At 40.7% G+C, this 26,257-nt stretch overlaps 1 protein-coding gene across 2 annotated transcripts in view; it reads left to right on the top strand.

Moving 5' to 3' along the window:
* Positions 1-26,257, top strand: part of MED12L (mediator complex subunit 12L) — a 153,839-nt gene that overhangs the window by 107,175 nt on the left and 20,407 nt on the right. Inside the window, exons 17-34 of one of the 2 annotated variants that reach the window (XM_075098655.1) lie at positions 224-342; positions 1,239-1,382; positions 1,930-2,093; positions 2,564-2,695; positions 5,600-5,824; positions 8,861-9,002; positions 9,869-9,989; positions 10,708-10,809; positions 12,530-12,643; positions 15,902-16,101; positions 16,653-16,841; positions 17,813-17,887; positions 18,009-18,199; positions 18,527-18,688; positions 21,334-21,445; positions 22,610-22,699; positions 25,039-25,148; positions 25,648-25,783. In XM_075098655.1, the coding sequence (XP_074954756.1) occupies positions 224-342; positions 1,239-1,382; positions 1,930-2,093; positions 2,564-2,695; positions 5,600-5,824; positions 8,861-9,002; positions 9,869-9,989; positions 10,708-10,809; positions 12,530-12,643; positions 15,902-16,101; positions 16,653-16,841; positions 17,813-17,887; positions 18,009-18,199; positions 18,527-18,688; positions 21,334-21,445; positions 22,610-22,699; positions 25,039-25,148; positions 25,648-25,783 (2,528 nt within the window). Of the gene's footprint in view, positions 1-223; positions 343-1,238; positions 1,383-1,929; positions 2,094-2,563; positions 2,696-5,596; positions 5,825-8,860; positions 9,003-9,868; positions 9,990-10,707; positions 10,810-12,529; positions 12,644-15,901; positions 16,102-16,652; positions 16,842-17,812; positions 17,888-18,008; positions 18,200-18,526; positions 18,689-21,333; positions 21,446-22,609; positions 22,700-25,038; positions 25,149-25,647; positions 25,784-26,257 lie in introns of both variants that reach the window. The other variant, XM_075098654.1, reaches the window with a different exon arrangement.

Raw genomic sequence — 26,257 nt, 5'->3', positions numbered from 1 at the left:
TGTTTTCCAGTTTTTTCTTGGGTGTCACCTTTTTTGCATTGGAATAACCTCGAAGTAGCGTATATTTGTCCCAGGTATAATGGAAAACTGAGGCAAGTAGGGTTTTATGTAGCCATGAGAAAAGCTCATTAAGATTTTTGTTGTCCTTTAAATCAGTAATAATGCAAAACTACTAGGGCTCCATTAAATATAAAACGACTAAAAAAATTTTTTATCTGTTAAGTTGGGGATGAAGGGCAAAAAGCCAGGAAGACCAAACAAGAAGCATTTCCAACCCTAGAGACCGTGTTCACAAAACTACAGCAACTGTCCTATTTTGATCAACATCAGGTGACCTCTCAGGTACTTCCCTTGTATAAAATCGTAGACTTTTATGTTCTGCTGAGATACCAAATAGGCAGCAAATCTAGGTTTTTAGAAGTGTTTTGTATATACCAAGAATTTTCAGTGCACTGCTTCTTCAAAGGCAAGAGAAAAAATGCTGCCTTGGTATTCTAAAATACTATATGTTACTGTATTATCTGTGTTTATGAAGGACAGTGAACTCTTCTGTGTTTTTATGCAACAAACTGAGTATAGTCAACCTTTACCGTTAAACGGCTGTATTAGTGGCTGACTGGAGAACGTAAATAATTTGCTTTAAATGACAAACCTAGCTTTCCTGGTTTATATTAGAACTTCTAAGTGTGCAAATATATCAGCATAGGATTTCATCACTTTGTCAGGTGTTACTGTTTTTAGGTAGATTTTAATAACCAGGGGCTAAGACAAGAAACAAAGTAAAAGAGGTACACATTTGGCACTTAATTTATAAGATGTCTTTGGATCTGGTCTTTTGATTGAATTTATTACATGTTTTGTTTGCAGGATAACGTGTCACTAATTATCTGAAAACCATCAACAAAAAATTACATTTTGGTAGGATGAAAAGAAAAATTATTTTGCTGCCTCTTTAATACAATAAAAATTGGTATTGTAGATGTTAAGAAGAGTTTGACTCTCAGCTGTAAAGCAGCAGAACAGCATTTTCTGTGTTGCCAGTTTTGAAAATAAAATGTCATTGCAACTGACTTACAGGACAGTAGAGTAGTGGATAGTGTCATGCATGATTTGTTTGTGCTTTTATCTGCAAAATGCTGCCACTTCCTATTACCACTTATAAAATAGGATTTTTGGAGCACTAATGTACGTGAGAAGCCCTCAGTCACCATATGACTTTTCAACATTTATTTTCGCAGATCTCCAGTAATGTTCTCGAACAGATAACTAGTTTTGCCTCAGGAACATCATATCATCTTCCCTTGGCACACCATATACAGCTCATCTTTGATCTCATGGAGCCAGCACTGAATATTAATGGACTTATAGACTTTGCAATACAGGTAAACAAGGGTAATTTGGGGGGGGGAGGTTATTTCAGGATAAAGCTGTGAAACATTTTTTGTAAAATTAGTAAAAAAACCCCCAAGAGCTGGACTGCAAATTCTGATTGCGGCCACACGCTTTTATCTGGTTTGGTTTCCTGACCTCTGCAAGAGTGCCATATGCTTCCACTTCTGCCTTCAACATTTATAGGAAATCAGTACATGTATTTTATTTTTAAATGCTTCAAAATTAATAAAATTCTGGGTTATTTTAGCACAAAGTATTTTAGGATGAGCTTCACTGTTTCAGACTGAACCATTATATTACACAGTAAAGCATATGGGTGCCAGAAACACTATGTATTTCTGAAGAGCAGTTCTGAGGGATGTTTTTTATACTTTTTTTAACAGTTTATTTTGTTCCCTCTTTCCCTTGTTCTGTAGTGAGTAAGGAATTTCATTTGTTTTCCATATTATTTTTCCTTAATGTATTTTTTTGCACCTATTTCACATGCTTAACTTGTGAGTTATTTTCAGTTCTTTATTTTTGTATATGTGTTTTCAGCTGTTGAATGAGCTGAGTGTTGTGGAGGCAGAGCTGCTGCTGAAGTCGTCCAGCCTGGCAGGGAGCTACACAACAGGGCTGTGCGTTTGCATCGTCGCCGTTCTGCGGCGTTACCATGCCTGCCTCATCCTCAACTCAGAGCAAACTGCACAAGTCTTTGAAGGGTTTGTGGCAGATACAATTTTCAAAAAAATATTTTTGTTGTTGTCTCTTAAGCAAAAAATCCCTTTTGGTTCAGGTAGTGAGACCAACTATTGCCCTGCTATTGGAAGGCTGTAAGTGAGCCCAGGTGAGTGGAGCAGACGCTCACCTCTGCAGCCTGCTCCCCATTGCTGGGGGCTGGTGGGGCCTGCACTCTTTGTAACCTAGGAAAAGGAGGGGGTTGTGTATCTTGATTTCCTGCTCATTCGCCCCATTCTGCCCTGGGTTCCCTGAGTGGCTCTGTGTCCTGTCCTCCCTGGGGCCCAGGCAAGTGCACAGGTGACACCAAACTTCACATGAGCCCTGTCAGCCTGTAGTTGTAAGTCTGTCTTCACATTGCCCAGGTAACAGTGGGGTTTATATGATGTGTAACAATATAAGACATATTTTCAAGCTGCGTTGAAATGAACTCAGAATGATTTTATTTTTCCAGGTTGTGCGGGGTGGTAAAGCACGTTGTTAATCCCTCAGAGTGTTCCTCCCCAGAAAGGTGTATTTTAGCTTACCTCTATGATCTGTATGTGTCCTGTAGTCACCTCAGAAGCAAGTTTGGAGACCTCTTCAGGTGGGTGGTAACGGGATTTTTCTCACCGCTACCTAGCCTGTAGACTGATGCCAGCTGCTGTGGTTTCAGTTCGGTTTGCTTTCCATGTAAAATATGCCGTTGCCTTTGCTGCTTTAGCTTTACTGATGCAATTCTCTTGCCTGTGCCAGTGTGGCAGCACAGCGTGTGGTCCTGAGCCTGTGAAGTCCTCACGCTCTGCTGGTACCTGCTGGGGAGGAACAGAGGCTGAGCCTTCCTTGCAGCGCTGTGGTTAGTTTAGTGGGTTGCTAGAGCAAGCAGTGCTCACACATAATGAGCGGGCATGGGGCGAGGGATGTGGGGGGACCATCTGTGTCAGGTCAGGCGCCGAGGCAGCTGAGCTGTGCAGCATTGGACCCCTCACTGCACACCTTTGCTTTTGGAGATTGTGATGTGACCGTATTGGTTTCTATAATCCATTAGCAAATTGGCTGTATTACATACAATGCTGGATGGAAAATAACAAAATCTTAGCTGACGCAGCTGTAATATTCTATTAAATGTTTCCTTTGATGTGGGGAGAGGCACAAACATGTTTGAGTTTGTGAAGTTTGATGCTCAAATGTTCAGTTCCTTGATTTTTAAATTAAAAAAATATTTTAGGTGCCCATATGCTGTATTTTTGGCTCTTATATTTTAAAGGGAGAATAGGAGCCTTTGATATGCAAATACGCATCTTGTGAGAGTTACAAACCACTTCAGTTACTGTTTCCCGTCCTAGTTTATATACCTGGGTTCGGTTTGCATATTTCAGACTTGTGGTTTTCATTTCGTAGGGAGCAGGAAAAGAATTCTCAGTAACAATCTTAACATTTTAATAGGTTTACAAATACATGGGAACAGTAACATTTAATATGCAAAACACTAGGAAAAAGAAATATGGAATATAGAAGAACTACAGAAGTGTCTTAACTGTGTGTTCATTTTTCTACTTAAAACCTGAAGTTCAGTTATGCAATAAAACCCCCCATCTTTATTAATAATAACCTACAATATCAAATCAAGACATCATATAGTAATACAGAGATAATTAAGGTATTAAATGATATATTAAATGTGTGATAGACAGCACTTGATTTGAAGCCCCTTTTTTCAGACAAGTTGAGTTAGAAATTTTCTGAAAACTGGTAATAAAAAAATGTAGACATAAATTTTTTAAACAGTTGCATATAAGGTAATAGTGCTACACTTGTTTTCTTCTTGGTTTCCTTGCTACAATTGAAACAAAACCAAAACAATTTGTCTTTACGGGGCAACTTTTTAAGCTCCTTTTTAGCGTGCTGTAAGTCCAACTGTTTCTCAATGTCAGTTTGAAGCGACTATACAGTACAGTTCATAAATGTTCAAATTTAGAGACTTACCTTCCTTATATTGCAGTGCTTCGAAATGGCTTCTAATATCATCTGCAGTATTTCTCATGACTGGGTTCTACGAAGTGAGCTGCATGTTTTTATTTAGTATGCTTGGTATGTTTAGCTGTATTCACTAAACTTCCCCTTTTAAATAATTCCTTCACTTTTTTTTTTTTAACTCTTATCTTCTGACCACTCCCCCAGTGTTACTTCTTGTGCAAATACAGTTTCAGAGGCTGCTTTGCTCACATACTTAGTATTGTATAGTTTGGGTTTTGGACCTTTCTTTCTATGACCTGTGGGGTAAGTATAGGTAAATACTGTGATGACAGAGTGTCGGGGACATGCATGTGCCCAGGATGCTGGTACATGAGAGCCCATTTAAATAGTGCCTGATGTTTGAGGTATGTGGGAATTTGTTTTCCACTGGTTGGTTTTCTTTCTTTGCTGTTACACTGGCAGTTAGAGCAAAGGGTTGACATCAGGCATTACCCTTCTTGTAGATTAATTATCCTGCTTATGGCCTCTTCCTCCTGCCCTGGAGCATCCCAATGAGGAGCAGCGGTGTGCAGGGGTTGTGAAGTGAGGTGTCTCCAGGGGTGCCCTTTAAGCCCAGTGTCCAGGCGCTGCTGTGCACATCGTGCTCCTTCCTCAGGTCACAGATGTCTTCCAGGTGTCACAGTGCTTCCTCTGTCTTTTCATCCTAGGGCCAGTGGAGTTCTAAAAGATTCCAAAGTTTTCATGTATTTGAAGTTAATTTCAATTCATAGATTCTTTTCAGTAATGGGGAGGTCTTCCCAGTCAGGATAATTAGTGAAGTTTGTCCATATGGATGTTGTTTCCAGCTGTGGTATAAAACCCAACACTTGAGACAAATGCACCTTGGAACATTTTTTGTGTGTGAAATCTGCATTCTGCACTAACATCTTTTTCCCCAAAGAAAGCCAATTATCACATAGGTATTCCTAGCCTGGAACCTTTCTTGACCTTTTGTCATAATTGATAACATCAGAATATGACCTTCAAGTATTTTTTCTGCATTTACTGATTTCACCTTTCAAAAAGTTGTCTGTTATGTCGTATTATTACCAAATGTAGAGTTTTTAATTTAGATAAATGTTCTCCTTTTTCCTTAATTCTTCTTACCACCACTGCAGTTCGCTGTGTCATAACATGTAAAGAGGGGGAGCAGTGTTATGAAGCACGGTTACAGTTCATGGAGAGGCATATGATGCATCAGGAAGTTAGTGCCAGTGAGGAATAGTGTTGTGGTTCTTATGCAGCTGCTCACAATTTCAGTCATAAAAATGTCATAGAAGCGCTTTGGAAACTTGAGACTTTATTTCCAGGAAAACTTGAATGAAATGAATGTATCAGCCTTATATTCTGGTAGATGCTCCTTATCAAAAATGAGTTTGAAAATGTGTGCAGAATGGTAACCAAACTGGGATTTTCTAATCCTACATGGGATGTTAAACAGTATTTCTGCAAAGTACTTTTTTTGGCAACTTTCTCTTTTTTTGGTCCTCAGTAGTGCCTGTTCTAAGGTGAAGCAAACGATATACAGCAATGTTCAGCCTTCAAATTCCAATTTACTGTGGGACCCAGAGTTCATGCTAGATTTTATCGAGAATCCTTCTGCTCACAGCATTAACTACTCAATGCTGGGCAAGATCCTGAGCGATAACGCAGCCAACCGCTACAGCTTTGTCTGCAATGCACTAATGAATGTGTGCATGGGGCACCAAGATGCAGGAAGGTAAGGCAAACCATGCCAGAATCGGAACTGGGTGGATTTTTACATGGTAAGCATGAAGTTTCCTTTCCCCTTTTTGTTTTGTGTCTTTTTTGCAATTGTTTTCATTCATTAGTCTTTCTGGTTGCTGAAAATTTGAGTAAGTTTCCTCTGAGTTTTTTCATTAAATCAATCTACATAATTTAACAGAAGGGAGTAACAAGTAGGAAGTACTCACTGTAAGATAGTAAGCTTTTTGTATCAGCAGTTGTGCCATTTCAGACAGAACAGCTCAGCACAATCTTTGCTCATTAGAAGCCTGTAAATGAGGGAAGATTCTGCATTAGGTCATTCTCTTCTTCTGATGCAACCAGTGTTTAATTTATTAAATGTGTAATTTATTAATTATGGAATTCATCTTCATAGGAATTATATAGAATTTTCCCAAAATACTTTTAAAAAGTATTAAGAGTTTTATTGGATAGAATCTACTAGAGTTATAACAGCTGTCAGTTATGTCTTAAGAGTAGCTTGGACCTCATGGTGCACAGTTCAAGTTGATCTCACATGATTAGAGTTAAGGATGAGATCTGCACTTCAACAGGTTGTCCTGCTGTGTCTTACTGTGGGTGTCTTCTTACACCAGCAGGTGCTGACTCCTGTCACAGTCAGGTGGAGCTTTGGTCTGATCCAGCATGAGACTTCTTGGGTCTTAAGTCTGTTAGATCTTTTTAGATGATCCCAAGGTACTGATAAGAAGTACAGTGAAGAACCCCTGCAGTAAAACAGCTTGGTATCAGTGTCAGGGTTTTACACTGACACTGACAGTGTGTGTTTTAATTCATAGTTCAGATGTTCTTCTCTCAGTTGCTTCCTCCTTCCAGTGTGTAAACATATAAACTCTGCCACCTTGTGCAGATGTAGCACTGCAGTGTTGAAACTGTTTTACCCTGGCTTTCCATTCTGCAGCGTCTGTGATGTAGGATGAAACGGACACTGATTTTTGGATCTACCCTTTACCTCTGCCCCCAGCACCCTTATTCCTCTTAGAAAATCAAAAACACCAGACCTTGGTCTTTGTTCTGATTCTGTTCCAATTTTTATTAAGAAATTCTTTGTCTGATAGTTAGACCTTAGACGCAGCAGTAGTTGACCGTCTTTTTTAGGGTTGCTGACAGATCACAAAACTCAAGGAAATTGTGGATTGGTTTTCCCTCCCCTTCTGCCTCCCCTTCTGCCTCCCCTTCTGCCTCCCCTTCTGCCTCCCCTTCTGCCTCCCCTTCTGCCTCCTCCTCCTCCTCCTCCTCCTCCTCTCCTCTTCCTCCTCTCCTCTTCCTCCTCTCCTCCTCCTCTCCTCCTCCTCTCCTCCTCCTCTCCTCCTCCTCTCCTCCTCCTCTCCTCCTCCTCTCCTCCTCCTCTCCTCCTCCTCTCCTCCTCCTCTCCTCCTCCTCTCCTCCTCCTCTCCTCCTCCTCCTCCTCCTCCTCCTCCTCCTCCTCCTCCCCTCCTCCTCCTCCTCTCCTCCTCCTCCTCCTCCTCCCCTCCTCCTCCTCCTCCTCCTTCTCCTCCTCCTCCTCCTCCTTCTCCTCCTCCTCCTCCTCCTTCTCCTCCTCGTCCTCCTCCTTCTCCTCCTCGTCCTCCTCCTTCTCCTCCTCGTCCTCCTCCTTCTCCTCCTCGTCCTCCTCCTTCTCCTCCACTCCTCCCTTTTCCCTTCTTTTTTCTCTTCTTATTGACTCCTGCCCAAACTGTGTGCGGTTCCTGCATCCTTCTCCCTGTCCCCAGTATGAAGCCATCTCTGAAATGTTGGAGCGGGTCCAGAGGAGGCCACAAAAATGGCCAGAGGGCTGGAACACTTCTATGAAGAAAAGCTGAGAGATTTGGGGTTGTTCAGCCTGGAGAAGACAAGGATTTGGAGGAGACATTCTTGTGGCCTTTCAACGTATAAAGAAGGCTTATAAGAAAGATGGAGTGAGACTTTTTACCAAGGCCTGAAGTGACAGGGCAAGGGGCAACATTTTTGAACTGACAGAGGGTAGATTTGACTTGGACATAAGGAAGAAATGTTTTATGATGAGGGTGGTGAGACACTGGAACAGGTTGCCCCATCCCTGAAAGTGTTCAAGATCAGGTTGGATGGTGTTTTGAGCAACCTGGTCTAGTGGAAGGTGTCCTTGCCCACGGCAGGGGGGTTGGACTAAATTATCTTTAAAGGTCCCTTCCAGCCCAAACCATGCTGTGATTCTGTGAAATGTGGGGCATTGTTGGCAGAGCAGAGCAGCTGAGAGGAAGCAGTTTTGTAAGAGCAACAAAGGGGAACATCTAAATGTGGCCAGATGAGTTTCACTGTGGAACAGAGAAAAAATAACTTGCACTGGGATGAGTCAACTCTGCTCTGTTTTTTAAAACATTACATAATTCCGAATCACACATTACTCAGTATGAGATCTATGAAGTAAAATTCATTAATGCCAATTGATTTTGTGACTCTCTCCTCCCTCCTTAACAGTAGCGCTGGCCTGGCACAGGGAAGGAGGACTTCTGCAGTGAAATGTCCCTGATGACCTGGGCACTAGCGAGATGTGCACCACATGCACCACTCTCCTGTGACAGTTTTGCATGAAAGAGGATGGAGCTGCTGTGTTTGGGTAGCAGCACTGAGGAAAGGCCAGGGTGGTGTGCTCCTGTAGAGAAGGGCAGGTCATCTGTCCTGGTGGGCTGCAGGGTGCTCCATCCCTTTTCCTGGGCAGCTCAGCACAGGTAGAGAAGCTGGTATGAACACAGGGTGTACAAAAGTAGGTTTTACACAAAATAAAGGTCATATGCTACTGTAGATTGGATGGGGTTATGGGGTACAAGTCACATGCTGGGTTTTCTCCAGACGCTCCAGTTGTCCACAGCTGAGTAACACTAGGTTATATGTACAGTAGCATAAATCACATTTGGACATAAACCTTAAGTAAGGAAACACCAGTTCTTCTGCCAAGCACTGATCTGCTTTGACCTAAATATTTATTGTTTACAAAATATCTTGCTTCTGTATTAGTTTTTCTCTTCTTTCCTAGGATTAATGACATAGCAAACCTTTGTGCAGAGCTGACAGCGTGCTGCACAGTGCTTAGCTCGGAGTGGTTAGGCGTTGTAAAAGCTCTTTGCTGCTCTTCAAACCATGTCTGGGGTTTCAATGATCTGCTCTGCAGTGTGGATGTAAGTTCAATATCTTCTGAAGTACCTGTTAAACCTATTTGCTTAGGGTGCACTTAGAAGTATAGTATAGTTTCCGTTCAGTACAAAATGCTGAGCACAAATTTAATCCTGTATCCATTTGAGTTCTCAAGGCTTTTAATGAGATTCGCAATTGATTTTTATTCTTTCCTACATCTTCAGGGTTAATATAGACTTTGGGCAGAGTTTAGAGTTTTCTTTTTGTAAATTTTTTTTCTTTATTACAGAATGAATCGGAATATCAGAGGTGCTCTTTGAAAGGAGCAGGCACGTCCGTATACTTTTTCTAAAATGCTGATGGATGTGCAAATAAGTATCTCTATTTTCAAGATCTTGTTTCAGTGTTGGTCTTTAGGTTGTAGGAGGGGTGGTACACTTTTCTGTTCCTTACTCATCTGGTGTAAGTTACTGTAGTTCTGTTAAGTCAGAAGGATTATGGTGACTAATGTTATCCAATATCTGATTCCATATATTTATCTATAATTTGATTACCTATGCCTTTAGGAACAGATTGAAGCTGTGTACTCGGGGGGTGTATGCTTGTCCTGAACCTAAGGAATAAGTATTGATGTTATCAATTTTTATAGAATGATAAAATTTTCTCTGGTTTTTCTAAGACTGATGTTTTTTATTTCAGAATTAATTTGTGGTATTTGAAATAGGTGTTTGTTAAAATTAAGTTAAGAGCTATCAGTATTTGCCATAAAAGTTTGGGAAATGCGTTAAAATGTAGAGACAATTGCTTATGTTTACACATTTTACTGTTTATTTTTCTAGTTAATTCCTTAATAATTGTGGCCGTGGTATGTGTGCTGTTATTTGAAGCCTTGCAATGTTTTTCCTTCAAGGTGAGCGATCTTTCATTCCATGATTCCCTGGCCACTTTCATTGCTATATTGATCGCCCGGCAGTGCTTTTCTCTGGAGGATGTAGTTCAGCATGTTGCACTGCCTTCTCTTCTTGCAGCTGGTAAGAAAATACCAAGAGAATAATGTAAAATGAAAAACTTAAGACTTCTTAAGAAATCTCCATTGGTTGAATAAGTAGTGTGTTCTGAACTGCATTCTTGTATGGAATGCCACCTATTGTGCATTGCCGCGTGTGTGTCTGTGCAGTTCCCAAAAGGAGCAATGCCGAGTTAGATCAGAGAACCCACATGTGACAAGTGGTATCAGAGTTGCTGACAGCACACTGTCCCCTTCTGTTATGCGGCCTCACCTTCTGCTCACAACTCTTCTGCTCTATGCTATGTGCTTCAGTGTCTGCCAGGTCTACTCAGAGTATGTGTTGCCTGGCATCAGTCTGCCTGACATTGCCATTTTCTTTCTGACCTCGTCATCTTCGCCTCCAGCCCTCGAGGCCTGTAGCTGTGGTCCTCTTTGTTGGCCACTTCACACATTTCTTTTCACTTTCTGCTTGGATTTGTGTTTCTTATTTCTGCTTTGACTATCAAAAGCCATTTTAACCATGTATTCTTTTCTGCCATTAATTAGGTCTCTTGCTTACCAAAAATCGTACTATTTTTCCTGGTTTTTAATGACTCAAGGCCATAAATGCTGATTCTCATTGATGAAATTATTGTATTCCCATTTAAAATGGGGCTGTGAGGTAGAACATTTCCAGGCCTGCCACTGTGACTTGTAAGGTCCTAGGCAGATGCCTTATGTCCACATCCCATCTTCCATAGCCTGTGGAGATCCGGATGCTGAGCCTGGGGCGAGGATGACCTGTCGGCTACTCCTGCACCTCTTCAGGACACCCCAGGTCTGCATCTTTCCCCAGGGAACAGGTAAGTTGCACGGTGCCTGGTCCTTCCATTTCAGAAAGTGAACCAGATGGTTTTTGATTGCTTCAGATTTCATGTGTGAAAATATCCATAGTGCAAATAGAAGTGATAGCCTGTTTAAAATTACAGATGTTTCACTAGTGAGAGGTTGATACATACTATTCTTGTTTGGGAAATGTTTTATATGGATGTAAAACTCTAGAAATTTGCTGAAACTTATTCATTGTCAACACCTGGCCACCCAGGTGTGGCATAATGCTGACATAAGACTCAGCCATATTAATATTACATCTTCAAAAAGAAAATAAGTTTTAACACAGCATCTGTGTACACTTCAGCAAAGAGGAATACATTTAGACGAACGGTTCTGTCCTGACAGTTCTCATTTTGGTTTGGAATTTCATTGAAACAGTCATGTGAGCCTGGGACCTATTACTAATGTTTTTGTGCTGGTGCTGCTGTTTGTGATGGTGGTACGATTGACAGTCCCCCACCTTCCTTCGTACTAAGTAATGTTGGGGCAGTGACAGCTCCTGTAGTGGGTCATCTCACAGTGACAGAGAAACTAATAGGGGTATACGCATCTTGCAGTTTGGTAGCCTTGCGTGTAAATTGAAATTAAATGTGATTTTAAATTGGGCATAATAAAGCATCTAGTCCAACAGAAGAAACATGAGGAAGTTAGTTCTCAGGATATATTAAAGCAGTTCTCTTCCCTTTTAAATTTTAATACTCTGTGGTCTGACCTGTGTATGTTTGCCACAGGCCAAAAGAGGAAGGAAAAGAGCAAGGAACAAGCACCTAACAATTAAAAGGAAACAAGACTGGAAATAACGGGTGTTTTGACTTATAAGTATTTCATCAAATTTGATGACAAGACTATTTGTATGGGAAAATGAAATTGAAAGAAAAAATTTTTTTCAGCTTTTAAGTGGTGTCAAATTCTGCTGTGTAAAAGTAATAGTTTCTTTTTTGACCAGAAATGAATGAGCTTTTGTTGCTTATTCGAGCAAAATAAGTAAGAGCTGTGAAGAATACCGTCTGAGTAACAGAAATATGTTACATATTTCCAGGCTTCCCTAGAAATAAAAATAGATTTGAATAGATAGGAAGAATCATGTCTGAACTCTAAGAAGTAGTACAAATCAAATAAAATGTGACCATGTTACAGACCTCTCTTACATATGGCACAGTTAACCATGTCAGAAAGGCGGTAGATTCATCCTTCTTTTCTCCCTCCCTTTCACTCTATCTTCTCCTTCAAGTTAGACGAAGCATTCACTGACTTTTTTGCAGTCTGCTTCTGAGCTGCAGAATTCAGCTTAACTGTGTAACAGGCATTTATATTAATTAATTTTGCCTCAGTTGTTATGAAGACTAGGTGAGGGAAGTAATTTCCTAAATCCGTGAGGTCAAAACCAAAATACACTTCAGTGTCTCATTGTGGTTAAATTCACTATTTACATGGACACTGTGAAATGACAGGCTCCTTTTTCTGTTTGAGTGGTCATAGCTTATTTTGTTATTAATACATCATAACCATGTATCTTAGTTGATTTTAATGACTTACCTGTTGGCCTTCAGTTTCAATTTCAGAAAATTCAGTTCTTCATTCAATTATTGTACTTCTATAGCTATTTTAGGTGAAAAGGATTTTGTACAAAGGAAACTTTAGTTGGTAAATAAAAACCATTTTCTACAAGATTTACTCTTCTTTCCATAGGGAAATTATTTCCTGGAATTCGTTCTTCTTGTGATCGTCACCTCTTGGCTGCTGCTCACAACAGTATAGAAGTAGGAGCTGTGTTTGCAGTCTTAAAAGCAATTTTGATGCTTGGTAAGACTATGAAGAGTCATGTCTAATGGTTTTGTTCTAGTGTTTGGGTAAAAAACAGATTGTGCTAGTTCACTTCCCTGGGAATGCTCCTGGGAAAGGAAAACCCTGATGATCGGAGAAAAACGTGGATGCTGTCTGTGCTGCTGTAGCATGTGAGTAGCATTTCCCCCACAGGTCAAGATACAGAATTTATCTCCGGTGAGTCAGCCTCAGCTGATAAGGCCTTAAGCAGATGTGACTTTTTCACATTTTGACCCATGCCCCCGCCACCAAGTCCCAGTACATTTCAAACTCAGGCGAGTCCCTCTCAAATATATAGAGAAAATATGGTCTCAGATAATTTTTCCCACCTTCTTCTGTGTTTTACCACAAATCATGTGTGTCTGTCATTGTGGAAGTTGCAAAAGAATCGCTACTAAGCAACACTCCACGAATGACACGTGTGTTATTTTTCCAAACAAATAACTGTCTCAGAGCTTTGGTTTGGCTTAAGTTCAGTTAAAGCTCTTGTGACCTATGGTGATGTGTATTTTTTGAGCTAAGTAAATGTCCAGTTAAACAAGCAAGATCTTCCAGATGTGGACATACCCACAGGGGTATACCTCGAGCTAGAGTGCCATTATTATATCCTCTGTTGTCCAGTGTCTCAGAATTGTCTTAAAAACCCCATAATTCTTAGCGATGTGACACCATTAGGAAAGGTGTCGCCTATCTGGGATGGACTGATGGATTTGAGAGTGAGTTTGAAATACATTTATGGCCATTATCTATGTTCTCTTGCTATTCAGAGTGCTGAGATTTGCTATTTTTCTTCCTTAATGGTGTGTAGCATGAACACTTATTTCATCTCTGTGCAGGGTTGTGGTTTGGATAGGGTCTGGTGCAAGGTGGTACAAAGGAAAAATCAGACACACAGTTTATTTGTGCCTTCACATCGCAGTACATCCCCTCCTATACTTAAAAGGTTGTATTTGGAGATGTCTCTTCTTGGCACCCTGTATTAGTTATTTAAAAGTTGTACTTGATTTGCTGAGGAAAAGCAATAGATACATGGTAGCTGTTGCAGTTCTATGCTGAGGAAGCTTTGTGAGTAGAAATCTATGTTAGAAAAAAGTAATAGCTTCCCACAATGAAAGATTGTGCTGCAGTCAGCTGCTCTAGGGTGTGTCAAATGTCTTCACAAGTTTTATGAAAGTGTACTAGCGTGGCTTTAGCTTCATGTGTGGCTTGGTATCAGTCTCTTCATTGTATTATTTGCCTGCCAGGTTCTTCCCTCTTGTCCTTCATGGGTACAGATTTGAGCTTGATATGGCTACGCTCACAAGCTCATAAGGTACTTGAGTGGAGACAGGGCATGGATGGGCTGTTTGCTGCTGCCATCTGTTCATGTGCGTTGGGCACAGACATCCACCAGCTTGTTTCTCACACTCTTTGCGATGACCGTGTCCCAGACTTTGAGTTCTGCAGGGCTTGATGTTGTCTGCTCCACCAGCTGTTGGGTTGATGGTACGGGGGTTTTTGGATTTGCCTGGATTTGGGGGAACAGAGGGATTATAACTGCTTTCACTTCTCAGGGTATGTTCTATTGTTTTGCTATTGGCCTACTTAAAAATCATTTCTGTCTCACAAGTGACAACCCTGTTTATCTAGCCTCTCCCCTCTCTGTAAGGAGTTGATTCCTTGTGCTGCAATGGACCATGCAGAGGAGATCGGGGCAGGAGCGTGCTTGCCATAGTGGAGAGCTGGGTGAGCCTGCTGGGCTGGCCGTGCAGAGCAGGCTGAGGGATCAGGGATGAAACATGTGCTGTCAGGTCACAGCCATTACTGCCACCCACCGGCAGGTACTCTCTGTCATAGCAAGTCAGGGCTTTGTTTTTGATAGATTTAAATAAAGTTCAGTCTTGTTCAAAAAAAATGATTGTATGCTGTGGAGTAACTCTAAAGCAGCACAGACCAGGGTGGGGGACTGGCATTGCCTGTTTTTCTTAGCAGTCACTCTACTAAATCCTTTTTTTTTTTTTTTGTCCAAGGTAATGCAGTACTGGGGAAAACAGAAACAGTGACGGGAAAACTGACTGTGCAGGAGGACCTAGTGCACCGTGGTGTTTTGAGCACTCTGTGTAAATGTGTAGTAGTGTGGGGACGTGGTCACAGCTGCTGAAAGGCTTGTCAGTATCCTTGGTGCAGTAGTTTGAAATATTTTGCTGGTAGTTGCAGATTTTAGCAAAAAATCCCAGCATATGTGTAACCAGAGGCCCTGGTGTGAATGCATGTGTGTTTGAGTGGCTGAAGCAAGCCATTTAACCTTGTGATGTCATGGTAGTTGTTGATCTTGACAGTAAAATGAGGGGTTTTCTAAGGAATGACTATCACATGTGGTCTATCAGTTAAGATCCACAGGAATTTCTGCAGACTTAAAATATTAGGCTATGTTAGCCTGCTTCTCATGCAGGCTGTTGTCATGCATGCTTCTAGATGGCTTTGCAGGCTCTAGGGTATTATTATGTGCCACAGTGTGGGCTATTTTCCCCCGCTATTACATGATGTAGTTGCATCTTCTGCCTTGTCTAAGGTTTCAGGCCTGTAAACACATAAAATGTGAACTGCTACAGGTTTGATTTTTTTGTGTCCAAAGTATTTTTCCTTGCTCCTCCGGTCACACCCATTAGTTTCAGGTAGATGGTGGTTGTAGAGCTGTGCCAGTGCCTTGCAGAGAAGAGGGGCTCACCAGTGTCTGCCAGGCTCCCGCAGCGTGCTCTGCTCTTTTCCATTCCAGGAAGATCAATCTCTCTTGTCAAGAAGTTCATAGTAAGGTGCACTAAGAGGCCACTGCTCAAACCTTGTCTCTTGATGTAGGGTGTGTTAATAAATCAAAGTAAGAGAGAATACTTGGAAAAGGATATCTGAGAAGGGCGAGTAACCCAACCCTTCCTTATCTGCCAAAGCAATTCCATGCACTCACTGACCTTTTCCTGTCAAGCACATAGTGGCTTTATTTGTGTTTGATTTGTATAAACCTTTTCCTACCTCTGTAATATCCATTAAAAAGATGCTATGCAAAATGAAACAAGTGGCCAGTACTTTGACCATGGTGATTTTCAGAGTCAGTGCTGCCCTTTTTGAATACGACTGCCTCGCTCCTGCTTTACTCCTCAGCTGGCCTGTGCCTCCGAAGACGTCCCTTGGCATTTAAGCGGTCTGGAGGCACAGGGGCTTGGGTAAAAGTTCACCCTGTGCTTCTGTGCTTCTGCTGTACAGGTGATGCTGAAATTGGCAGCAACAATGTCAACTCCTTGAAGAGTGAAGACTTCCATATGAGAGGCTTATTAGATGAACTCAATGAGGATGAAATCTGGGGTTCCTCTCACACTTTGAAATCATGTGGAAAAGGTGTCTCCATAGAAACTGCTAGTTTGAGCGAGTATGCTAGATATGTGCTAAGAACAATTTGCCAGCAGGTAATCTCTAAAACTACTCTTCTCTCTTCATTTGGAGAAACAATGTTGTTTTTTTTTTTAAAGTGCAACATATATTTTGGTGCAAAATGAATGTTGAAATATTTCAATATTTGAGTTTTGCTTGGGTTTCCCAATTTGGACGATTTGTACATGGATTAGTATGTTATTGGGGGGGAAAATTGCTTTTGTTAGTTATTAGCATCCCCTACACGCTATCAGAATTGAGGTGTTTTTCCTACCTGAATCTCGAGCACTTTGAAGACAGTAGGACCACTCCATCAGCTGTCTGCTCAAAGTGCCTCTGCAGTGGCGTTTGTTTTATTGCAAAGTTGCTTCCAAAGTATAGAAGAAATGACTTTTGGAAAACCTTTTAACAGTCTTACACCTCCAGGTGGTACTGAATGACAGAAGGCATTTCTAATCTCGCATGTTTCATGAACCAGAGTTCACTTCAAGATTTGCATATGGAAAAACCACTTTTCAGTTTAGCTTACCAAAAGTTAATATTGCCTTGAAACTATCTTGTGAATCTGTTATCCGATTACTTACAGGAATGGGTTGGAGAGCACTGTTTAAAAGAACCTGAGAGGCTGTGCACAGACAAAGATCTTATTTTGGATCCCGTTCTTTCAAACAAACAAGCACAGAAACTCCTTCAACTTATCTGCTATCCTCATGGTATTAAAGAATGCACCGAGGGTGACAACCCTCAGAGGCAGCATATCAAACGCATACTTCAGGTAATGCAGTGGGGAAAAGGTGGAAAACTACCTGTGATGCACTGACTCTTAGCCTGTCATTCAGCAGCACCACCAAGTGACGTTGATTTGCAGTTCCTTGTGCAATCATTAGGTTCTTCAAAGATTGTAGGCGCTCAGGATCCCCAGTCTCTGCGGTGAATGTTTTATAGTGTGACTTCTGGTGTTTCCTTACTTTTGAATCCACCATTATGGGGAAACAAGTGTGCGGCACGCTCATCATTGCTGTTCATAGTTGTCAGTCATTAGGAAGCCACTGAAAAGAGAGCTGCTTTTAGGGCTGCTTAGGTGGAGATGTCTGCTGTCTCAGTAGGGCTCTGTGACAGTACTGTGGTGAAAGACACTCCTACTCCATGGAAAAGGCTCAAATGCCCTCAGGATAGTCCTAAACTAATTGTTTCTTCAAACTCAGCTGCATTAGGGACACTTCATTTCTTAAACTACAAAATGGATTTTCTTTGACTAGACCTGTGATGTATCAAGTCAGCAATATCTGGACCAGCACAAATAGTGATCAGTGTCCTGCACAATAATCACTTCAGCTGCTGTGTTAACTTTCATCGTGTCTAGATGGCCTTGTGCTAAATGCAGACATGCCCACTTGGATGGCAGTGCTATGGATTAGTGTAATTACTAATGAAAGAGTGAATTACGTTTTCCATGTTCACGTGTAACTAAACTCAGGTTTTGCAGAGAGTGAGATTTTTATTCAGAATGCACAGTTAAAAGTATTGAGTAACAATATTAGCTGCAAAGATGTGTAAGTTAACGTATATTGTTTAATAGGTCTGATATTTTGAGATATCATTAGACTAGTAGAAAGCTGAGTGACTGTGATGAGCTGCTTATAAGATGAGGCTTTTGCATGTAATGTATTCAGTTATGAGATTTATTTTTTTCTTCAGACTTGTAAGGTGTTGACACATGTATTTAAAATGTTAATTCTTACCTAGAACTTAGATCAGTGGACTCTCCGGCAGTCTTGGTTAGAGCTGCAACTAATGATCAAGCAGTGCATGAAGGAGCCTGTGAGTATTTGTTTTCAAAGTTTCTTATCTAAATATTTAATGCAAAAAGTATGTTAAATTTTAACGTAGTCCATGAGCAAACATACCATGAATGTGCTAGTTTACTTATGTTTTACTGTAGGGTTCTGGGTCTGTGGCTGAAATGAACAGCTTGTTGGATAATATTGCAAAGGCGACAATAGAGGTGTTTCAGCAATCCGCTGATCTAAACAATAACTCTTCTAACTCTGGTATAGGCCTCTTCAGTCCAAACTCTGTTGGAAATGCTGACACAAGTAATACAAGACAGAATGGTAAAAAGACATTCCTAAGGTATTTTTTTGTAGCACCTTTTTAATTATTTTAGCCAACATGATGCTTAATTTTGTGTAGGTTGCCTAGACTTTTTTGCACTTGAAACAGGACTGTTCAGAAATGAGTTACCTGAAAGTTAATTCTGTTTACTTTTGTTTAACAGTAAAAGTAATTGCTATTCTTAAATTTTCTGGAAACCAGAAATTGTGGCTGCTCAGTCCACAGTAGTTACTCCAGATGCATTGTGTCAACTGCTTTATTAAAGCAGTTCAGTCTTATAACAGCTAATACTGCTTGCAAAACTATGAGGGTATTTTGGCTGAAATAAGTTTGTTCTACTTCTAGTTCCTCTGAGCGGCGAGGAGTGTGGCTGGTGGCTCCTTTGATTGCTAAACTGCCTACCTCAGTTCAAGGTAGGGTCTTGAAAGCTGCGGGAGAGGAGCTGGAGAAGGGTCAGCATTTGGGGTCATCCTCTAAGAAGGAAAGAGATAGACAGAAACAAAAAAGGTATGACCTTGGGAATTCAGTGTACACAGAGCTGAAAGGTATTTTTGAAGGAGGAGTATACAGAGGACTGGATTTTGGCTTCACAAAACCTTATTTGTTCACTTTTATGGAGCAAAAAGTACTCAACCCCAAACAGGGTTGAGGTTTCATTTAGTCTGAAGAAATACCATTGGTTTCAGAGAAAGAAACATGAAAACTTTGTACCACATCTTCCAGTGGCTATTCTGCAGCTTGGTGATGAGAAATGTTAGAGATTTAAAAGCATAGTCAGAGGGCTTGTTGCCTCTTCCCTTCTATGGCAGTAGGTCACCTTCTTGCCATTAAGATCTCATAATTTTCACAAGATGTCACTTAATTCCTGTTGAGAATTAAGCTTAAGCTCATCTCTAGCTTTCCAAATGCATGAGAATTTTAATGATTTAGTGGCTATTGATTTTTCTTTAGTAATATATTCTTCCACAGTGCCTATAATTTCTTTGTACTTTCTTAGAGTTATGGTAGAAATTACAGTGAGTACTATTTACAAGAAGGTCTCTTAGTTTCAAATACCAACCATCTTTATTTTCGTGAAGTTCTTCCAAAGTAGAGTTGTTCAAAAAAGCAAGTCACTTCTTAAAGGCTTGTGGTATTTGATTGTTGTTTATGGTCCCACCACAAGTTTGTTGTTCTTAGGTGTTACGAGTGTTGTCTTTTTGATCACGTTTGGTGTTGTTCATGCAGCACACTTTCCCTGAGCGTGGGACCAATAACTGGGCTTTGCCACTTCGTAGTACTTTTGTAAACCTGTGTTGCACGTATTGACTTTGACTTAGAGTTGTCATTAAATTCTGTGGAGCCTTTTAAATCTACTGCTGTTTACCAGCCTCTTCCACCTAGCTTATTTTCCCTTTAAGATTAGATCTAATTTTTTTCTTTCCATCATAATTGCAGTATGCCCATTACTCTGTGTTATGCTGGACCCTCCTAGTTCAATTGGGCTGTTTCTTTAATGAGCTGCTTACGTGATATATCAACTTGTAGAAGTTCTGTTTGCCATGTTCAGTTTTTGAGTTAAGTACAATTTGTATTAGCTTTATGAATCCATCTCTTCCTAGTCCTTCTAAGTCATTTGTAATACTTGCTTGATCTGTTGTTAGATAAAAAAGACATCTTGCTTTCCTGATCTCTTTTTTAGGTGTTTCTGAGCATTTCAGCACTTTTCCATTGTTCACTGTCTCTCTTGCTACTTGCATCAGTAGAAGGGAATATGGAGCCTCTCCCCGTCTTCTGTTTCTTTTCCTATGGGATTGCTGTAGTGTAGAAAATCCAAACCAAGCCCCTTTTAAAGCCAAAATAAAAAGGCTATAGAAACTGTCAAGCCCGCCCTTTACGGTGGTTCCTATGCGCAGAAGTAAAAGCATTTACAAAGTTGTTCTACTTGTAACAATAAATTACTTCCTTGTGTGCTTTTTGAAGCTTTTCAATCTCTTCTTGATTGAAAACAAACTTTACTACTCTGTGAGTGACAAAACCAATGAAAGTATGGGAAAGTATGAAATCTTGTATTACATATACAAGATCTGTATTTCTTTTTTCAAAGTCTGCTTTGTGTAGCAGGGATAGCAATTGCAAGAGTAACTGTCTTGCAAACTGTAATTTTTTTAAATGGACATTAATGAGGGAATGAAGAGGTGTTCCTGCAATGTTGTTCCTAAAATCTGAAAAATCACTGTGTAACATGGCTTTCTACTGAAAATTCAGACTTTCTATTTTGCTCCTTTTATGGGACCTTGGGATTTTGCTATCCTTTATACTGTCTGTCACTTAAATTGTTGAAGTCAAGTTAAATGCCAAATTAAAATAACTGTTGAAATGAATGCTTGTTATAAATACACATGTGTATGTGTGGCTATGTATTTATGTTATGTTTACAGATGCATGTAATTTCAAGGCGCTTATATACCTAAAACTGGGAAAATCGTTGCATAACCTGTTACTCAAATACCTTTGCTGACATTTTTAACTTCTCTTCTACTTCACATGTTGTATTTCCAAAGTCATCTTCATGTATTTCTTCCAGTTTGTATTAATTTTATGTTTATAACGGATACACAAAAAATCTGAAAGCCCTTGCTTATGGATTGCTTATGGCATGTCTCCTACAACCAGATGAAGTTGCACCTCAGTTTAATGACACCAGGCCCATGTTGGAATTTTAGTGGAATTTAGGCAGTTGTCATTCTAATCAGTGCGTGTACAAGAAACTTACTTGGGATTCATTTCAGAACACTGACATGGATTAGAAACTTTAGCTGCCTAATCTCCACTAAAATTATATCCCTGGTTAATCCAAGCAGTCTTAAAATAACATGTTCTGTTTCTGAGTCAGGCCTTCAAGTGTCCATGCAATTCTTGGTCATTCAATGCCCTGAGCTAGGTGGGTTCTCAGTAATGACATGCATAATATGTGTACTTTTACAGGCTGGTGCATATTCTTTTAATTCGTCTGGCAAGGCTTTAATTTACTAAAACAGAAACAGACATAGATGCAGGCAGTGCCGCTTCCAGGGGAAAAAAAAAAAGTAGACAAAACAAGGAAGGGAGTGAGAATGGGGATGTACCAAAATAACTTCACTAACTGACTTCTGTGTTTGCCTCTCTTAAAGCATGTCTCTCTTGAGTCAGCAACCTTTCCTTTCATTGGTACTTACTTGCCTTAAGGGACAGGATGAGCAACGGGAAGGGCTTCTAACATCACTGCAGAATCAAGTTAATCAGGTAAAACAAGCACGTAACTACGAGCACTCTTTGTTAGATGTTCTATGTGTCATCAGTTTTATGTGTATATGACGTTGTAAAACCAGGCAAATTACAGTGCAATGGTATGCCAAAAGGAACAGTCCAAGGAAGGAAGAATGGGAAGGTGTTTGTTTCTTTTTGAGAGTAAATGCATCTTTTTTTTCTAAAATTGTTACAGAGAAATATGATGAACTTGAGTCTGATTTCAGTTCTTTCCAGGAAACACAATAAAATATGTTTGTACTCAGAACAGTCTTCTCAGTCTCTACCTTGATCAAACTTTTATAAGTTTGAAATTTTCTTCTTTAGGAAGACCCTTCATCTTCTCCACTTGGTACAGATTAAGAGTTTTTAATATTTTAGAAAACAATATTGCTAACCCCAGACTGGTCCATTGGCTACAGCTCTTCCTTGAGATCACTTGTGCTTACTCACAACCTCTGCTGATTTTGCTCTAGACTTCCTGCTCCCATCTGGTTCATGCTGTAGCCTATAATGGCTCCCTAAGACTGTTTTTAAAATGAATATATACAGTGCCCAGCATAGTGGGTATATATTTCCTTTTTTCTTTCTCTAGTTTCTATGAATTACTGTGACAGCGCAAATTCATACCTGTAGGGCCATTATTTTCTCATAATGCCTCTCAGCTCAGGTCCAGGCTATGATGTAGGCCCACATTCTAGTTAAATTCATTCCTCTGAAGTTTTTTTTTTCCCTGGTATTGCTGGCACTTGGGCTTTCCTTTTGCTCTATGGGTTCTTCCCTGAAATGCAGCTGCTCCAGGTTCCCTATGGTTCTGGTCATTTCTCATCCAGAGATCCCACCAGATCCTGTTGGGAAGCTGCATCCAGTGCAAGAGATCTATTTACTTACCCATGGTGAACAGTTAAATAGGGTGTTTGAAACAATATTTTTAATAAATGTTTAACAAAACTGCTTATTTTCTTTTGCTACAACCGGATGATCTAGTCACGCAATTAATAGCAGATTATCAGCTCTTTACGAATTAATCTTTTTCCCCCCACTAGTTTGCTTAATCTGCTCTAAGCCTTAAACAGGAATGAGGATAAAAAGGCTAATAATCTTTTATGATTCCCTACAGATAGCATCACAAATACTTAAACTTCAAATGCTTTTTCTTAGATCCTTAGTAACTGGAGGGAAGAACGTTACCAGGATGATATTAAAGCTAGGCAAATGATGCATGAAGCCCTGCAACTTCGTCTGAACTTGGTAAGAAAAGCTTGTGTGGTTATCCTGATGTTAATCAAAGATGTAGCGGCTATTCTGGAGTAGGTGGTAAGGAGCAAGAAGCAATGTGCAGGGCACCACAGGGGCTGGGGCTCCCTGAGAGCTGGCAGCTCCCAGCCCTGAGCATCAGGCACCTCCACTGGGATGGGAACTGGCTGAGGCCATGCCAGGATGTCAGCTCACGGGAGGGCTCAGAATCAGGCCCAGTGAGGGGAGCCAGGGTCAGACACAGCCCTAGCATGGCCAGGCAGGGCCATGGGGACATGCTGAGGCTCCTGACTTGGGGCTTCTGGGCCAGGGACAGGGGAGGGGGTAGCCCCAGAGGGGGCCGGCCAGGGTCAGCAAGGGCTGTTGGTGTCCCCTCTGCCCTGACATGAAGAGGTCTCTGCACCATTGGCATTTGTCTCTGCTCTTCCTGTCTCTCGTCTTTCAGCGGCTGCCTCCTGGCAATAACTTTGGACCTTGTTCATTTAAAATGAGTAAGAGGGACAGCCTATACCTTATTCATGCCTTATTTTTGTGCTGCTTTCTTTCTTCCAGTGTCCCTGGAACTTCAGAAATGTATCTTCTTTTTGTGGACACTCAAACCCGTTGTCCACTGATGGTTTATCCCCATGTAACAAGCAGTGATTTAATGGAATTAGGCAGCTGATGTAGTTGAGACTTGCAGAGCTCTTGGGGGAAGTATATTTGGCTATTTAACTTACACATGCAATTTCAGTTGCTGCTACTTGGATACATGTGTTAATCAACTTAGAAATTTTCCATGAAGTTCTCCAATGTCCCACATCTCTTAAAACCTCTGCACCAGATGTCAGGGCCACTGCGGCTTGTTTAGCACACTGCAGTAGGTGTATGGAGACTGCATGTAAGGCCAAATGAGCGAGCACCAAGGTAGGAGTAACACTGCAGCATTGTTCTCTTCCCACCTCTTTAGAAGCTGCTTAGATGTGGCTGTGCAACCAGACACATAACCACAGGCTTACACTGCCACTGGTTCAGGCCAAGGCGACTTGAACCAGCTGTGACCAGCTTTGGGATTGCTGTGTCTGCACTTAAAGCAGATATCACCTGCCACCAAGTACCATGGAGACATGCATTTTGTCATGGGTTGGGAGAACTCTTGATGTGAGCAATATTTGATTTATTATTAAAGCAGCAACGTTTTATCCTTTTGTAAACCATAAACCACTTATGCAGTTCAAGGAGCAATCTTCTTAGATAGAAACTCAGCAAGGTGTAGGAGCTAAAAGCAGGTAGTGAGAATTGAAAGAGTGTTTGTATTTATTGAGCAAGACACAACCCTGAAATACGCTTTAAGCATGGGGAAGAATTGTGTGAGGTGAAACAACTACAAGCACAAACAGTGAAGAGATTTAGAGTGATTATAAACATGACAAAATAAAAAGACTCATTTTTGGAAAGTTGTGAAGTGAGAAACATCAGGAAAAATTATTTGATGCGGATATTGGGTGCAAGGATAATGTGCAAAACAGCAAAGCTGACAGCAGCATCATGGTAGAGTAGAAGCACCCTGGGCTGCAGCGCAGCAGTAGGGACAGGGCAGTGTCATTTTGATGTAAGCTCTCTTAGGCATCCTGTTGTGCAATAGCAAGGTATTTTCTCTTTTACGGGGTTGTCACTGTCTGAGGCCTTGAGCTGTGCTTTCATTAGCCAGAAGTGTTGTACCTTTAAAATTTGGGGTTTAGACTCTATTCTGACCAGTTTGGTAATCAGGCTTGCAACTTAAGCAGGTATTTTGTGTTATTGCTGTTGGGCCATTTGAAGGATGCGTTTTAGTAAAATGACTCCTCCTCAAAGCCAGGGCGTATTTTACAGTATCATACTATACTGGTAGAAATAGTGAAAAAATGTTCATAGGGTAGCAGTTTCATTTTCAATCAATGCTATATTTTGCTTCAGATTTTTTTTCTCTTTGCACTGAACATGATTGTCTAATTTTTGGGTGTGGGAGCGAAGTGGTAACTATAAAGTTTTAATTCAACAGCTTTTCAGTTCCAAGAATTTTTTTCAGTGACTTCAGTTTGTTGCATCAAACATGAAAGTGAAGATCTGAAACTGAAGGAGCAGTGTAATAATTTTTTTGCTTTCCTATAGTTCCTTCTTAGGAGAAGCTTTTTGCTGGGAGCGTGGGGTGGGGAGGAAAAGTTATTTAAAGTCAGCACTTCAAGATGGCATTCAGCACACAAGAACTCGTGGGACTGGATAGCAGTTTTATTCATAAGTAATACAAATGACAAGGGAAGTGTGCATATGTGAGATATATGCAAAGCCTTTCTATCTGCTGTATTATTTTGCAGGTAGGTGGCATGTTTGATACTGTGCAGAGGAGTACCCAGTGGACCACAGACTGGGCACTTCTGCTCCTCCAGATAATCACTTCAGGAACTGTTGATATGCAGACCAACAAGTATGTCTGCGCTATTTAAATAAGCTAATTCATGTCCTTAGTGCTTTTCAGTTTAGATTGCATGTATGTTATTGTTAAATTTTTCTATTATCCTGTTACTGCTTGAGTGCAACTTACATGCTCAGTGCTGGTCTTGGTTGGGGAACACCTCTGTTTTGGAGAGCACTGGAGCCACTATTTACTCTTCCTTAACAAGCATGTACCTGAGTGCTTTCCTAAGTCAGAGCCTGTAATTCCTAATGACTATCCGTTAGCAGTTCGTGCTGTCTGTAGCTCTGAGCTGGGGTTTATAATGAGATTTGTGTGTATGTCTTGACAGTCCACCTGCACATATACACTGGGGCTTATGCATGCAAGCCGAGATGCGTGTGCATGCAGAAAGCTCTGAAAAACCTGACTTGTCTAAAGAACTGTGTCTGTGGCCTTTGCCGTGAATACCTTTCCCTGGATCTCTTGGCAATCGGCAGTTCCTCAGGGTAATAATTGTCTTTACTCTCAGTGAACTGTTCACAACTGTGCTTGATATGCTGGGCGTCCTCATCAACGGGACGCTTGCTTCGGACTTGTCAAATGCTTCCCAAGGCGGGCCTGAGGAAAACAAGAGAGCTTACATGAATTTAGTGAAAAAATTAAAAGTAAGTGTTATGACTTGTCATTTTCAGCATTTCTTTTGAATTGCATTCTGTGCTCATCTTTTAATCCTGTCATTTCTAGTGTCTGGGAAGGCCTCTTGGAAAAAGAGGAGAGACTGGAGCAGCACCAGTGATAACAATGAGAAAAAGAAGAAAATAAAAATACAGGAATATGGGGGTGGGAAGGCAGACTTCCAGTATTGTCTTCATATTAAATTACATTTAGGGACCCTGCAAGATACTTAGTTGCTTTTATTCATGTTTGAGACACTGAATTTGTATTACGTATTTTCTATGCTCTGTTTAAAGAAGAGATGAAAAGATAACTTCCATTCTTAAAAAAAAAGAAAACAAAAAACCCCTGCAAAGGCACTTGTTTAAATTTAGTAGAAGTACAAGGAAATGATTCATCCCAAAAGTGGACATTTTCTAATAGTGAAAGCAGTGCAATGTTTCTCTTCCTTTTGTCCCGCTTTC

The sequence above is a fragment of the Phalacrocorax aristotelis genome, chromosome 7, assembly GCF_949628215.1.
Source record: "Phalacrocorax aristotelis chromosome 7, bGulAri2.1, whole genome shotgun sequence".
Classification (NCBI taxonomy): domain Eukaryota; kingdom Metazoa; phylum Chordata; class Aves; order Suliformes; family Phalacrocoracidae; genus Phalacrocorax; species Phalacrocorax aristotelis.
The sequence above is the reverse complement of the archived record's forward strand: the minus strand, read 5'-3'. Positions and strand labels throughout refer to the sequence as shown.